Source organism: Mus caroli, chromosome 16 (assembly GCF_900094665.2).
Source record: "Mus caroli chromosome 16, CAROLI_EIJ_v1.1, whole genome shotgun sequence".
NCBI lineage: Eukaryota > Metazoa > Chordata > Mammalia > Rodentia > Muridae > Mus > Mus caroli.
The window spans coordinates 34,199,941-34,214,711 of NC_034585.1; the positions used below are offsets into that span (position 1 = coordinate 34,199,941).

The following is a 14,771-nucleotide window of genomic DNA, read 5'->3' on the forward strand; positions in this document are numbered from 1 at the left end:
TATGGCACTTACTGAAGTTAAATCAATATTAGACTATCAATTTAAACAGACCTATAATTCCCCAGTGAAGAAGAAACAATATTTAAAAGCCTGCCAGCCCCAACCCAAGAAAAATCTCAGTGCCAGATGGCATTACAGCAGAATTCTATGAGACTTTCCAAGCAGAGTTAATGCCAATACTCCTCAAATTATTACACAAAAAGAAGCAGAAAGAACACTTCCCAATCTGTTTCATGAGCTCACAGTCACTCAGATACCCAAATCACATAAAGATCCAACAAAAGAGGAATTTTTACAGATCAATTCCCCTTCTGAGCTTAAATGCAAAAATTCTCAATAAAGTTCTTCCAAACTGAATCCAGGAATGCAGGAACCCTTGAGTTGGCCTAGCCTAGCTGCTTTGAGAGGCATGTGCCATAGGTTTTTCAGGGTCGAGTGCATGCCTCCTGGGGCATAATGTGCCTTCTAGTTCCTGATATACTCCCTCAGGCACTGAAGTGTGAAACTAATGCACTCCCTCAGGCAGTGAAGTGTTCAGGCCGCTTTGTGTTTCTGTGTATGTTCCCTTTGTAGTCAAGGAAGCATGGAAACTTGACATAATTGGTCTTAGACATTAATCCTGTGTACTCCATATAATTTGCACATATCATTGTATCCTGGCAACTACAACTGTATTGATCCTGGAAATTGCCATCATTTTCCATTTCTGGAAAAGGTATAGAGAGACTGATTGCTCCTCAGTCCTTCTGTGCCCCTCCAACTTGGTCTAATTTAATTCCTTGCAACCATATCAGGCAACATTGGCCCGATCAGTAAATACAGGTACTTACACATGAACGTAACAAAAAGATCATGTACCAAGTAAGATCAAGACCAAGTAAGCTTCGTCTTAGAGAGATGTCTCAACATGTGTAAACTGATAAGTAATGTAACCCATCATATAAAGAAACTGAAATTAAAAACACACAATTATCTCACTAAAGGAAAAAATGCCTTTGATAAAATTCAATACCTCTTCATAATAAACGTATTAGAGAGATTAGGGATACAAGAGACATACCTCAATACAGGCAAGCTAACAGAAAAAAAGAAAAAACACAGCCAACATCAACTTAAATGGAGAGAAACGCAAAGAAATTTCACTAAAATCAGGAACAAAATAGGGTATTCACTCTCTCAATTCCTATTCAATATAGTATTTGAGTCTTAGCTAGAGCATTAAGACAACTGAAGCAGATCAAAGAGATACAAATTATAAAGGAAGAAGGCAAAGTATCTTTGCAGATGATCTGATAGTATATATAAGTGACCCTAAAAATTACCCCTGGATACCCTTACAGCTGATAAACACTTTCAGCAAAGTAGCTTATACATCTTTACTCATAAACATTGGTAGGCCTCCAATATACCAATGATAAATGGACTTAGAAAGAAATCATGGAAGCCACACCTTTCACAATAGCCTCAAATAATACAAGACATCTTGGGGTACCTCTAACCAAGCAAGCAATTTAATAAAAATTTTAAGAAATTAAATGAAGAAATCAAGAAAGATATCAGAAGATGGAGAGATCTCTGGTGCTTCTGGACTGGTAGGATTAATAGAGTGAAAATGGCTAACCAACCAAAATAATCTATGTATTCTATTCAATCCTATCAAAATTTCAACACAATTCTTCCCAGAACCTGAAATGAATGACAGTTTTAAGCTTCATATGGAAATGCTGGATATCCAGGATAGCTAAATTTAAAAATATATACAATAATAAAAGAACTACTAGAGTTAAAACAAGGTCCAACTTCAAACTGAACTACAGAGCTGTAGCAATAAATAAAAGCATGGTATACATACACAGGTCTTTCTCTCTCTCTCTCTCTCTCTCTCTCTCTCTCTCTCTCTCTCTCTCTCTCTCACACACACACACACACACACACACACACACACACCAAAACTCAGACACATTGATTTATTGAGTAAAACTGAAGATGAAGACTCAGACACAAGTCAACACACCTATAGAAACCTGATTTTTTATAAAGAAACCAGAAATGCAAACTGGAAAAAAGAGACAGAATCTTCAACAAATGGTACTGGTTAAATTAGATGTCTGTAAGTAGAAGACTACAAATAGATCCATATTTATTGCCATGAACAAAATTCATCTCCAAAAACCTCAACATTGGGTCAGATACATTGAATCTGATAGAAAAGAAAGTAGGGAACAGTCTTGAATTCATTGAGACAGGAAAAATTTTTCTGAAGAGAACATCAATAGCACAGGGTCTAAGAAAAATTAATAAATGAGACCTTATGAAACTGAAAAACGTTTTACTGCAAAGGACACCAATCATTAGGGCAGAGTGGTCAGCCACAGAATGGGAAGAGATTTTTACCAACTATCTATCTACTAGAGGGCTGATATCTAACATGTATAAAAAGCTTTAAATGCTGGACATCAAGAAAACAAATAACTGAAATAAAATGGAGTATAGATCTAAATAGAGAATTCTCAAAAGTGGAAATCAAAATGGCTGAGAAACACTTAAAATGTTCAGCATCCTTAGCCATTGGGGAAATGCACATCAATGCTATGTTCAACTTACATCATACACCTGTCAGAATGACTAAGATCAATAAAACAAATGATAGCTCATACTGGCAAGTATGTAGAACAAGTGGAATGAACACTTATCCATTGTGGTGGAAGTGTGAACTAGTACAGCTACTATGGAAATCAGTGTGGCAGTTCCTCAGGAAGCTGAGAGTACATTTACCTCAACATCCGGCTATACCACTCTTGGGTATACATACAGCCAAAGGACACTTCATCCTACAACAGAGAAAATTGCTCATCCATATTCATTGCTGCTCTACTCCTAATAGCCAAAAATTAGAAGCAACCTAAATGTACCTAAATAGAAGAATGAATAAAGAAAAATGGAATAGTATTCAGACATTTAAAAATGAAATTATGGAAGTCATAAGTATGGGTGGATGTGGCTAGAAAAAAAAATCATCCTGAGTGAGGTAACCCAAATCCAGAAAGACAAATATGATATATATTTACTTATATTTGTATATTAGCTGTTATCAGTAATAATCAAGGTACAATCCATAAAATCACAAATGTTAGATATACAGTAAGGATTGATGGATGCAGTTAGTTGTCTTAGAAAAGAAAAATAGAATAGGTAATTCAGATAGATTAGGAAGGAAGACTGAAATAGGAATAGCAAGTAGGGATGGGAAGGGGAGGGGAGCATGAAGGAGGGAATGAAGCGAGAGTCGGTGAAAATTAAGGGCCAATTGAGGGGTAGTATGAAAACCTAGTAGAGTTGAAGCTTCCTAAAGCATAAACATAGCATCAAATAATTGGGGAGACAGAGCCCTAACTGGCCATCTATTGTCACCAAACAAAGCTTTTAGTTTGAGATTGAGTTATTAGCCAAAGGGGCCCATGGGAACCCCAGACACATTAGGCTGTTGCCAAGACTACAAGTTGTCTCCACAAAATGACAGCAAGGCCACATAGCTGAAGACACCTATACAATTCATTAAACACAGAGATGGTGAGCTGATGCCTACATAGAACCTTCATTCCTATGGGCTAGTGTTCTTGATATCAGAAGGTTATTCTGTACTTAACCAAAGGAAAAACAACTACCCAATGACAAACCATCAATCTACAGCAGTGTCCTGCTTGCAAGATATGCTAGTGTAGTGGCGATGCAAAGCTTGCGGGATTAAACAACTATATATAACTTTTCTGAAGGCCCAATGAGATGGAATCCATACTTGACCTTATTTGAGTGGCCAAGAATCTGAGACTAGGAACTTAGGGGAAAGGCAAATACTACCATCCTTAAAAAAAAAAAGTAGCAATAAAATGCCTCCTAATGACACTGTTACAGTCATAGACCAGTGTTTTGCTCTGCCATCATCAGAAAAGTTTCTTCCTGCAGCAGATGGGAACAAATATACAGTCAAACATGATGCAGAAGGAACCTTGTGAAAGAGGAGGCAGAAAAAAGGTATGAGTCTGAGGGGATGGAGGACACCAAGAACACAAGGCCTTCTAAGCATAAGAGGACCAAGGCACTGAATATGAACTCAAGAATGAGACAGCACGCATAGGATCTCACGGGTTGTCACCACATGAGGTCCCAGCACTTCTCAATGTAAACCCAGATCTATTTCCAATTGATACCCACTCGCAAATAAAAATTGAATTTTCTCCCATGGAATTTCACTTGGAAAACAGACTACTCTTAAGGGTAGACTGCGTGGTCAGTCATAGATGACCAATACAAAATGAACTCAACAGCAGCTTTGGAGGTTCCTGCTCTCATAGCTGTCAGGGATTTTTTTTCCTTCTTTCTTTTGTTAATTTTATCTTTTAAAGTTTTACTTATTTTACTTATTTAATTTTAATTTTATTTTGTTTAATTTTAAAACATTGGTGTTTTATCTGTATGTATGCCTGTGTGAGGTGTCAGATCTCAGAGTTACCGACAGTTGTGAGCTGCTGTGTGGGTGCTGGGAATTTAACCCAGTTTTTATGAAAGAAGAAAACAGTGATCTTAACCCCTGAGCAATCTCTCCAGCCCCCTTATGGTTTTTTTTTTTTTTTACCCAATGGGTCTTTTATGTACATGTTATAGCTTCCAGTCTTGTGTATTCATGGAATTCTTGAATGCATGTACAAATGAATCTCTGCATCTATAGTCTGTTTCTCGTGCCTTTCTTGAGATTTTTCCTTGTTTATTTATTTTGTCCTAATTATTTGTTTTGTTTTAAACTATATTATGTTCTATTATATTCCCTTAGAAACCTGTTTTCTTTCTAACAAAAGAAATTGGGTAGATCCAGATGAGAAGGGAGGTTGGGAGAAACTTGGAGGGGTAGAGGAAGTGGAAACTGTAATCAGGATATGGTGTATGGGAAAAATCTATTTCCAATAAAAAGAAAAAATAGTGGTATATTGAACAAAAATGATTTTAATAAAATTACCATTTATAAAATCTGTGTTGCATTTAGGGTGGAGTTCAAAGGGTAATTTAGCACTGAATAATTATAGGAACATGTAATAAATAATGAATATAAAAATTAAACATATATCATAAAAAGTTGAAAAAGGAAAAATAAAGTCAAAGGAAAGAAGAAGTAATTGATAAAGCTAATGTAGAAATTTAAAGTTAAAAATAAACAAGACTAAAACATTGTTTAAGGCCAAGTAAAACTTTTCCATGATGGGGATAAATTTATTTAAAAAGAAAGCATAATTATGCAAAAATAAAGAACACATGAAGTAATTGTTTCAATAGATAAATGGTACTTAAACTTTAAAGAGTAATTAATTCCAAAAATTACTTAAACCTTTATTCAGAAGAGGAAGGAGAGAAAAGAGGAGGAGGAAGAAGAGGGAGAAGAGGAAGAAGAGGAGGAGGAAGAGGAGGAGGAGGAAGAGGAGGAGGAGGCTCAGTCAGTAAAGTGCCTATTGCACATGTGTAAGGACCTGAGTTGGATCCCTAGAGCATATATGTTAGAACCTGCTACACTGCCCAGCCTTTTGCATGTCTTCTGACTCAGGCCCTTATGCACCTGCAGTTATAAGTTAACACACACATGATTATAGTAAACTACAGAAAACACGGGGCTAAAATAGATGCCTTTTTTTTTCAAATACAAATTGTCTGGAAAAATAAATAACAACTAACAATAACATTTAGTTTTTCAAAGGACAGAAACAATGTGTAAGAACAGAATGGAAGGGAGAATTCAATGTTTATTACTCAAACTCAGGTTAAGGAAGAAAATTTAAAGTTAAGTTGGTACAACAATCTGTTAAAGGCTATTGAATTATATGAAATATTGCTAACTACAAAGTATGAGCAAAGTAATAACTTTTGGAAGTTAATTCTACAACATGATATGAAGAATGAACAGTGAGGGGAGTTTAAAAGGCAGAGCGTTTGCTAGAACATTTTGTGTTGCTCTAGATGGGAGGCGATGATTTCCTACATTACGACAGTGCCAAAGTGGATGCAGAAAGAAGAGTTCATTAGGGATCTTAAGATAAAATCAACATGGGGCGGGAGAGATAGCACCGTGGTTAAGAGTAATGTGCTTGCTGAGGAACCAGGTTTGTTTCCCAACATACATGTTCACAGTAATTGAGAATGTTATTTTCAATTCCAGATCTGATGCCCTTGTCTGGTCTCCTCAAGCTCCTTCATATATGTAGTACACATATGTTCTTGTAGGCTCACATGCATACAAATAAAATTATCTTTTAAAGAGCAATAAATTAAAAACAAATATTTTATTAAAAGAAGATGTCACCCAGGATACAATAGGTTGTAGATGGGCTAGATTCCTATAGAGCACAGAAAAGGAATCAGCCACTTGTAAAGAGCAGAGCAGATTGAAGACGTGCTGCAACTTCAGAAGAATTTCTAAAATGCAGATACAGGCTTTGAGAAGCATGATTAAGTTTTAACAATTCCATATAAATTAAAAAAATAATGTAAATAAAAAGTAATGATATCTTTTGCTATTCTGAGAAAAGAAAGTTTTTATATTGCTGGCACCACAACTTAGGGCCTTGTATATGCTAGGCAAAGAGTCTACCATTTAACTATATGTCAATCACTTCTGTTATACAGTAAGAAAGCATCTACCCATTGTCAAAATACATACAATGCTTAGGTAATAAAATTTTATTCATTGTTATATATTTTAGAAAATTCAGAATAGATACTTTAAAATTATTTTAATTCATTTTTGAGATAATATATTATTTGACTTTTTAAAAAAATAGGCAACTGCTCAGAACCTATCATGCATAGATATTAATTAATTAATTAATTAATTAATTAATTAATTTATTTATATGCTTTAAAGACTTAGCTCTAGAACTCTCTTTCCTTGTGTTTTTATATGTACATTTAGCGGGCTCACACTTTATCTTAAAGATGTTTTATTTATTCCACATTAGATTTCATTTTAATTTATCAATAAATAAACATTTCATAAGATAGTGGCCTAAGTACATTCTATAATTTTTGTCTGAACCTAAAGTTTATAATTCTCACAAATTTAGCTATACCAATAGATGACAATTTTTGGATCTATTACTTATTTTTTATTTGTCACTTTTTAGGCACTTTTAAATATATCTGAAAAAAAATCTTTCTCTAAGATATAATTAACACTCATATCTGATCTTATTTTTATTTGGACCAAGGATATTTTAAAAGACATTCATTTGTATTTATTTTGGAAACAAAGTTACTTATGATTAAATTTCAGAAATTGAATTAGGTACTAATTTTAAAAGACTTATGAAAGTAAATAAATAGCTTACTTCATTGAATTAGCAGAAGCTTGAAAAATACCACTATGTTTACCTGAGGTGGGGGACTTGCAGCGCTCAAGTTCCAGGGGAACTGGACTATCATTCAGCTCTGTTAAGCCTGAAAATGAAAAGGAGAGAGGGGTTGGGAGTGGGAAGAGAGGAAGAAAAGGAAAGGGAAAGAGGGAAGGAGAGAAAAAGAGAAGAGAGATAAATTTTGCTGACACTTCATAGGTAATTTTTATTTTGTTATTGCTTCAATCATTTAATAAAGGACCAACAAACATACTTAATAAATGACTAAGTTCCTTAACAAATGTATCAAGAATAATAGGAAATAAAAAAATGCTTTAAAAAGATATAATACAGTCTTCTATTTCAGGAGGTTATTGATTTTAGAAAGATCTTTTAAGAGATATTACAGATTTAAATTTTATAATTGTTTTTATTATTTTATATATAAGTGGCTCATTCAGTGGCATCAAGTTACAACAAATACTGCACCATCAACCTCTTGTTTCTTACCTTCTATTTTATCACTTTCTGAACAAATGCATACATCTATGTTTCCATGCCCAGAAATATTTAAGAGGTATTGTGAGTGATGAAAATTATCTTTGTTCCTATTTCTCCCTATCACCTTTTTCTTTATGCTGGAAGACAGGAGTGATGAGAGAAACACAGACAGTGGAGGCCCAGCTCATGAGACAAGAACTCTATCAAGAATAGGGCCAGGACCATTTGTATGATAGAGCCAGATGTGGAAACATTCTGACCAGGTCCTGAGATTCACATGAGGCTGCATAAAAAAGTAATAGACTAAGTATTTTTGGTAGAGGAAATTTTACCACAATGTAACATTCAGTTTGTGCCATTTGTTATTCCTGGTTACATTTACACATGCCTACAATGTAAAAGAGCAACAAATATGGCAGAAAGACATAAAAAGTAAAATTTGGAGAGGAAAGGAACAGTAGGAAGTTAAAGATTACAGCTAAGGCACATGCTGAAAATAAGGCTGTAATTTTTTTTTTTTAACGATTTTAGATCTTTATTGTAGAAAGGCAGAGAGAAAGAGAAAAGAAAAAAGAGGCCGTTAATTGTTAAGAAGATTAGTGTCACTAAATAAAAGCCAGATACAACAGGAAAGGTATTTTGAGGATAAGACTTCATCCAGTAAAGCCTCCAAGTTGTGACAGGAGAGAGTTTGAGGGACTTCCTGCTCCTGGAAGGCAATACCCTAAAGTTTGTTGTTGTTTTATTTTTGGTTTGGCATGCAGAAGCTATTGCAAGTGTGTTCCGATGGGATCACACTCTAGCATGGTTGGAAGTAGAACTTTTTAGTGCTATCCATGAGGTATTTGTTCTAGATGTAAGATGGAAAGGATTATGATTTTATCTTCTATGGTCTCAGCCATTGAGGCAAGGCAATGTACAGAAAGGTTGGTGGGCCTAAAAAAAAAAGGCCTTCAGGACCATTGAGTGTGGCTGTGAAGATGAAATCTAAGTTGGGATGAAGACTAAGATGTTGGGTATGTCAGAGGCAAGGGATACCTGCCAATGAGGATTGTATCCAGGCAGTACAAACTGCCCTAGAGGGACACACATACTGTAGGAGGCACGTATGGAGGGGTGTAGCCACCTAAGCCCTTTGACACTGAAGCTCTGCATACTGGGCATAGGGGTACAAAACTTTGTGTTTTCCTTGTTGAGTTTTGTATTGCTTTGGCTCCATCTGTCTTCACTGCATTCCATTCCTCCGTTTTGGAATGGGAATGTATACTCTGTGCCAGTGTTAAATTGGAAGAATGAAATCTTTAATTTATTTATTCTACAGGGATTGCATTTAAGAGACTGCCCTGCATCTCAGAAGAGACTTTGTAACACTGGTATGTCTGTTAAAGATTTTGGAGCTTTAAAAATTTTTATTAAATGCATTTACATTATGAGATGGCCATGAGCATATGGGGCCAAGAACAGAATTTTATGGTTGAAATGTGTGTCTCTGGGGGAGAGCCTTGAAGTTTTGCAGCCTGGCTCCCAATTCCTGTTTTCTCTTTTTTCTTTTCAAATTCTTGATTGCTAGGCAGCCTCATGCTCCTATTGCTACCCTTCTCCTGTCATGGGGAACTGCACCATCTCTTGACCTGTAAGCCAAAACAAACACGTTCTCTTCCAAGTTGCATTTGTTAGAGGAATTTTAGCACAGCAACAGAAAAGAAATTAATATAGGAACAGAAAAAACAACCCTCATAGAAGTTGCAAGCTGAAAATGTAATGTCTTACTATGAAAATGTCCCTTAAGCCCTTTGCTCACGAGATACCGTAAGTTTGAAGAGTTGAGTGTACCTTTCTGAATAAATAAGGTCACAGGAGTAAATCAATGATACAGCTTAAAGAGAAACTGGTCTACAATGATAGTCATTTATCACTTACAAGTAGAGTATGTTCAAATCTCCAGATAATCCTGTCATTGTACTTTCATCACGCAGTGTACGTATACAAACCTGGGTGGCATAGCATTTAAAATATTCAGGATATAGGAGTTCTTTCTCCTTGTCTGAACACCTTTACAGTGTGTTACTATACTAAGTCTTTGTGTTTCTAAACATACAAAAGATAGGATACAAAAATTGAAGGTCTCAGGAATTTTCTTCTTCATCATATTCTCAGGATTTTGAGCATAAGCCTCAAGGCATGTCATGTGATCTAATTCATATTTCTTTGGAAAATTTCAAGATTTTTTTAAACTTAATAAGATTATCCCACCTTGAAATTTCTATTTTCTGTCATTATATTGTTATAATATTTACTGACATAAGTATTACTATTAACCTGAGAGTATACATCAATTAAATAATTTTGAGCACACTTTTTTGCCAAGTAGATTAAAAAGTGAATACAAGGAAGTTTATAACAAAATAAGCAATGAATATTAATTTACAGAATCACTATGACATTATCTTAGTTCTTGCATTTTTATTCACTTAAACAGGCTTTGATATGTGACATCCAATTAGAACTAGCAGGTTATAAAAAGGAAAAGACTACTTAAACCAGAAATATTAAGAAAAGTAACTTGTAACAACAGGTAAGTAACAGAAAAAATAACCACAGTGGTTAGTGAGTAGTGTGTGTAGCTGAAAAAATTATGCAGATTGTATAAAAATTTGGAAAACTTTGGAAGACTTTGAATAACTAAAGTTATAAATTCCTAATGCCCACGTGTTCATTATACATAAAAGTTGTACCTAATACACTAGTTATCTCTTTTACATGTAACAAAACCATAAAAGTGTTATATTATTATTTTTACTATACTGGTAAGAAAATGAGCAGAGGCCATTACATATATTTCCCAGGCTATATAGCTATTAAGAGAAAGGAGAGATGAGGTTAGGTCATTATAATATCATTAATAGGGGGGAAGTATGAAGTATATATTAGATTATCTCATTAAAAATTTAAATGAAAACTGGGAGTTATAAACTTAGCTTCAAGTCTGGAAAACAGATGGTGCTGAAGATGAAGCGTGAGGACCTTAGTATGATTCCCGAGAACCCCTGTGAAGCATCCACATAGGGTGGCACGTAACGGCAATCCCAGTGCTGGAGACATTGACTCAAAAACAGGGTGGGTTAACCCTAAAGAATGGGACTTGAGACTGACCTCTGGCTTCTTCATGACATATGAGTGTGCACTTACACACGCAGGAGCACACACACAGAGCTAAGCTTCATTTACCTAGTTCTGTACTGCTTACCTAATTTGTTGTTTGTCTAGTTCTTTTACCTACCTTCTTGGTCAAAGTGAACGTAATGGTAAAACTATTTTCATTTGTCAAGTGACAATGTACCCTAAACTTATGCTGGAGATTGTAGCTATTATTACTTAATGTAATTATTAAAAATTGTAATTATTTTGAAATACACCATTTTTTTGACTATGAGAATAGTGTTTTTCCCATAAAACTTTTGGGAAAATAGGAAACTGATGTGGTATAATTATATCATAGTGTGACATTTTTCTCCCTTTTATGATTATAATTATTTTAATTGTAACATTAGGTTTTGTATTGACATTTTATAGAATTTTATAATTCTTTTCATTTCATTCACATTTTGACAAGTCATTACAATGCTGTCACATAGTTTTCATGTGGCACCTCTATGGCATAATCATGTTAATCCTGGCACACATGCCAATCCCCAGCTCCTTACCTTCCTAAGAATTTTGTTACTTTTTAATCTCTCCTTCTCTCTTATCACAAATCTCTTCCCAAGTAGATTATTTCATATTTGCATAACTTTATGATATGTTATTTCTTTTTAAATGAGAATGAAAAATTCCTCTTAATAGCTTATCCAATCCAAGTACTGACCTGTTCGTCTACACTCTTTCAAGCCAAATGCTTTGAAAGCAGTGTGATTCAGCCCTGGTTTTTTAATTCCTCATGTGCTCAGCTGAAGGAGTTAATTTGGCTTCTATGTGGGCCTTGCTGCTTCTTTTTGCTATAGTCTAGAAACTATCAGTACTTGGACTCTTTCGGATTCACTTCTGGTACTACCTGCCTGAGAAAACCTTTTAAATATCACTTTAAGCCATATATCTTTTATTTAAAAACAAAACAAAACACTATTTTCTTGTTTTGTAATTTAAAGAAATTGGTTTTGTTAATTCTGGTGGGAACTCCAAGCTAGTGCTCTGATGCTAGTTTGTTTGGGCCTGGGAACCCAAAGCTCTGATTGCTTCCTCATTATCTTGCAAAGCTGTGCTTACGTATTTCTTTCTTGAATTGGTTTTTCTCAGATAAAAGAAAAAAAAATCAGGAATATAATTAGCCACTCTTCTCATTTTCCCACCACAGAATTGCTCCTTTGCAGTTATAGAGTCTATCTCTGGATTTATCTACCAGTGTAGGGAATGGTCAGCAGGAACTGCAAGTAACAGGCCAGGGTGATTCGCTCCCTCACCGTGGTGCACTCATCACCCAAGAAAGCCATTCAACAAAAAAATCAAATGAGTGGATCTCCTTGTTTATCACAGTCTGTGCTGACATTTTCTCGTTTGTCTAAGATATTGCTTCTTTTCTTATCCTTTTTGCCTTTCCTCCCCTTTCCTTTCCTTCCATGCTGGACTTTGTTTTGAGATGTTTATTTTCACCCTACCTTGCCTGTTCTCTGACAGGTATCCTCTCCTTTGCTTTCCACTTTTTTTTTCTTGTTTGTGTTTTTAGGACATTTCCTAAGCTGAAAAATCTCATTTGGTCAACATTGGAAAATTTGAATCTCAAAGGATCCCTTGTACAATTTTATGTTAATTTTATGCACAAGCAAATGGTTCTAACCACACTTTACCTCAAAGGTCTTTTTAAACTTCCTTTGACTTTCAGGGCATTCAATCCATTTTTAACTGGCAACACTTCTTGACATTCTCAGAAACAGAACACTAGGTATTGTCAGAGAAGATGGAATTTTAACCCACTGGCTTCCATACAATGATTATGACTCTGTAAGTTACTTAACCATCTGCTGTCTGACTACACCACACATGCATACCAAAAACATCTAGTAGTTATAAAAGTTCTTTTACAAAATCAACCCAGAAGAGTTCTGCAACTCTTTAAGAGAAGTAGAGATATGGTTTATATGGTATTTTATATACGTGAGAAAAATCTCAATTATTTAAGTAGCTTTTTTTAAGATTACAATAACTAGTCAACGAGTTGAAAAAGTAGAATGTAATCTACATTTGAACATGTATCTGCTGCTCTTAAAAAATGTATTTCACTGCTTCCACAAACAGTAGTTTATTAAATATAGAGATTTTCTTTCAGTTATAAAATTTTATTATTTTATGATACAAGAGATTTGGGGGCATAAATTTAAGGGCTTATGAAAGGCAGCTTCTTGGTTATTAAACTAGATGATAAGCTAATCAGGAAAATAGACCAAGAAAAGATTAAAATTAAGTTATTTCATTATAATTAAAAGTATAAGGTTCAAATATAAACGTGGCATTACTTCAAGGGCAGAACTAATGTGACAGAATAAAAAAAAACTTTTTAGAGATATAAGAGACATCTCTGGAGTACTTTACCGAATTCTTCATTTCAAAAAGATGTAAAAAATAAATTCAAATTGTTTTAGTTTTGATTATGTTATTTTATTGATAATGGGTATTATGGGGGAAGGGAGTGGCTTTTTCATTCTTTTTTTATTAGATATTTTCTTCATTTACATTTCAAATGCTCCCCCCAAAGTCCCCTATACCCCCCCCCATGCCCTGCTCCCCAACAGGAGTGGCTTTTGGTTAAAAAATAATGGATTAGGTTCTCACTGTGACTGAAAATGTAAGAGACACAGGACAACATGGTACAAAGCCCATGGGTCTTCTTAGTGCCACATAGATGTGAGTTTGTCTGACTTACCCTTTAGGATTTTGAGAAATGAATTTAATCTCCTTTAATGTTAATTTTCTCATTTATAGAGGGATATATTAACATCTCCCTATTTCCTTTAGAGAGTTATAAATTTACCATTAAATGATAAATAAATTTATTAGTACAATCAGATTAGGATGAACATTCCATGGAAATGGAATCTCTCTATAGATAGGAACAGCACAGACACTCATTGTTAATGGCTAGGGAATACTTCTTGTAAAAGATACACTATCTCTATTCTAGTAATATAGGACTATAAAAATACAATTAGATTATCTTAGCTAAAAATTCAACACAAATTTTTATAAATTGAAATAAACATTTGAATTATTAAAGAATTAATCTCTTTATAACATACAATGTTTATCATTAAGAGAGGACTTTACAACATCTGATTTCAGGTTTCAGGGCTATTCTGGCCACCACAGTGACCATTGGTAGAGATATAGAATTCCTTCTTAAGTCCAACATTAAAAGGACTTAATTTTACTTCTCTGTTGTTTATGTGGTTTCTGCTTAGAAAAAAACTATAATTGTTGCAAAATTCCAGTCAATCCAATATTGACAAGAGTTAGTTCTCCTATTTATCTGTCTGTGGTAGTAAGATAGCTTTTTTTTTTTTTGAGACAGGGTTTCTCTGTATAGCCCTGGCTGTCCTGGAACTCACTTTGTAGACCAGGCTGGCCTCGAACTCAGAAATCCACCTGCCTCTGCCCTCCCGAGTGCTGGGATTAAAGGTGTGAGCCACCACGCCCAGCTATAAAATAGCTTTTTAAGAAGTCAGTATTCTCTTTTTTTCCCCTAGATTTATTTATTTATTTAATGTATGTATGGTATGTATGTATGTATGTATGTATGTATGTATGTATGATACTGTAGCTGTCTTTGGACACACCAGAAGAAGGTATTCATCCTATTACAGATGGTTGTGAGCTACCATGTTGTGGGAATTGAACTCAGGACCTCTGGAA

At 34.7% G+C, this 14,771-nt stretch overlaps 1 protein-coding gene across 4 annotated transcripts in view; it reads right to left on the reverse strand.

Moving 5' to 3' along the window:
* Window positions 1-14,771, reverse strand: part of Stxbp5l (syntaxin binding protein 5 like) — a 140,870-nt gene that overhangs the window by 49,154 nt on the left and 76,945 nt on the right. For all 4 annotated transcript variants that reach the window (XM_029470550.1, XM_029470549.1, XM_029470548.1 and 1 more), the window contains exon 13: window positions 7,411-7,476. In XM_029470550.1, the coding sequence (XP_029326410.1) occupies window positions 7,411-7,476 (66 nt within the window). The remainder of the gene's footprint in view (window positions 1-7,410; window positions 7,477-14,771) is intronic.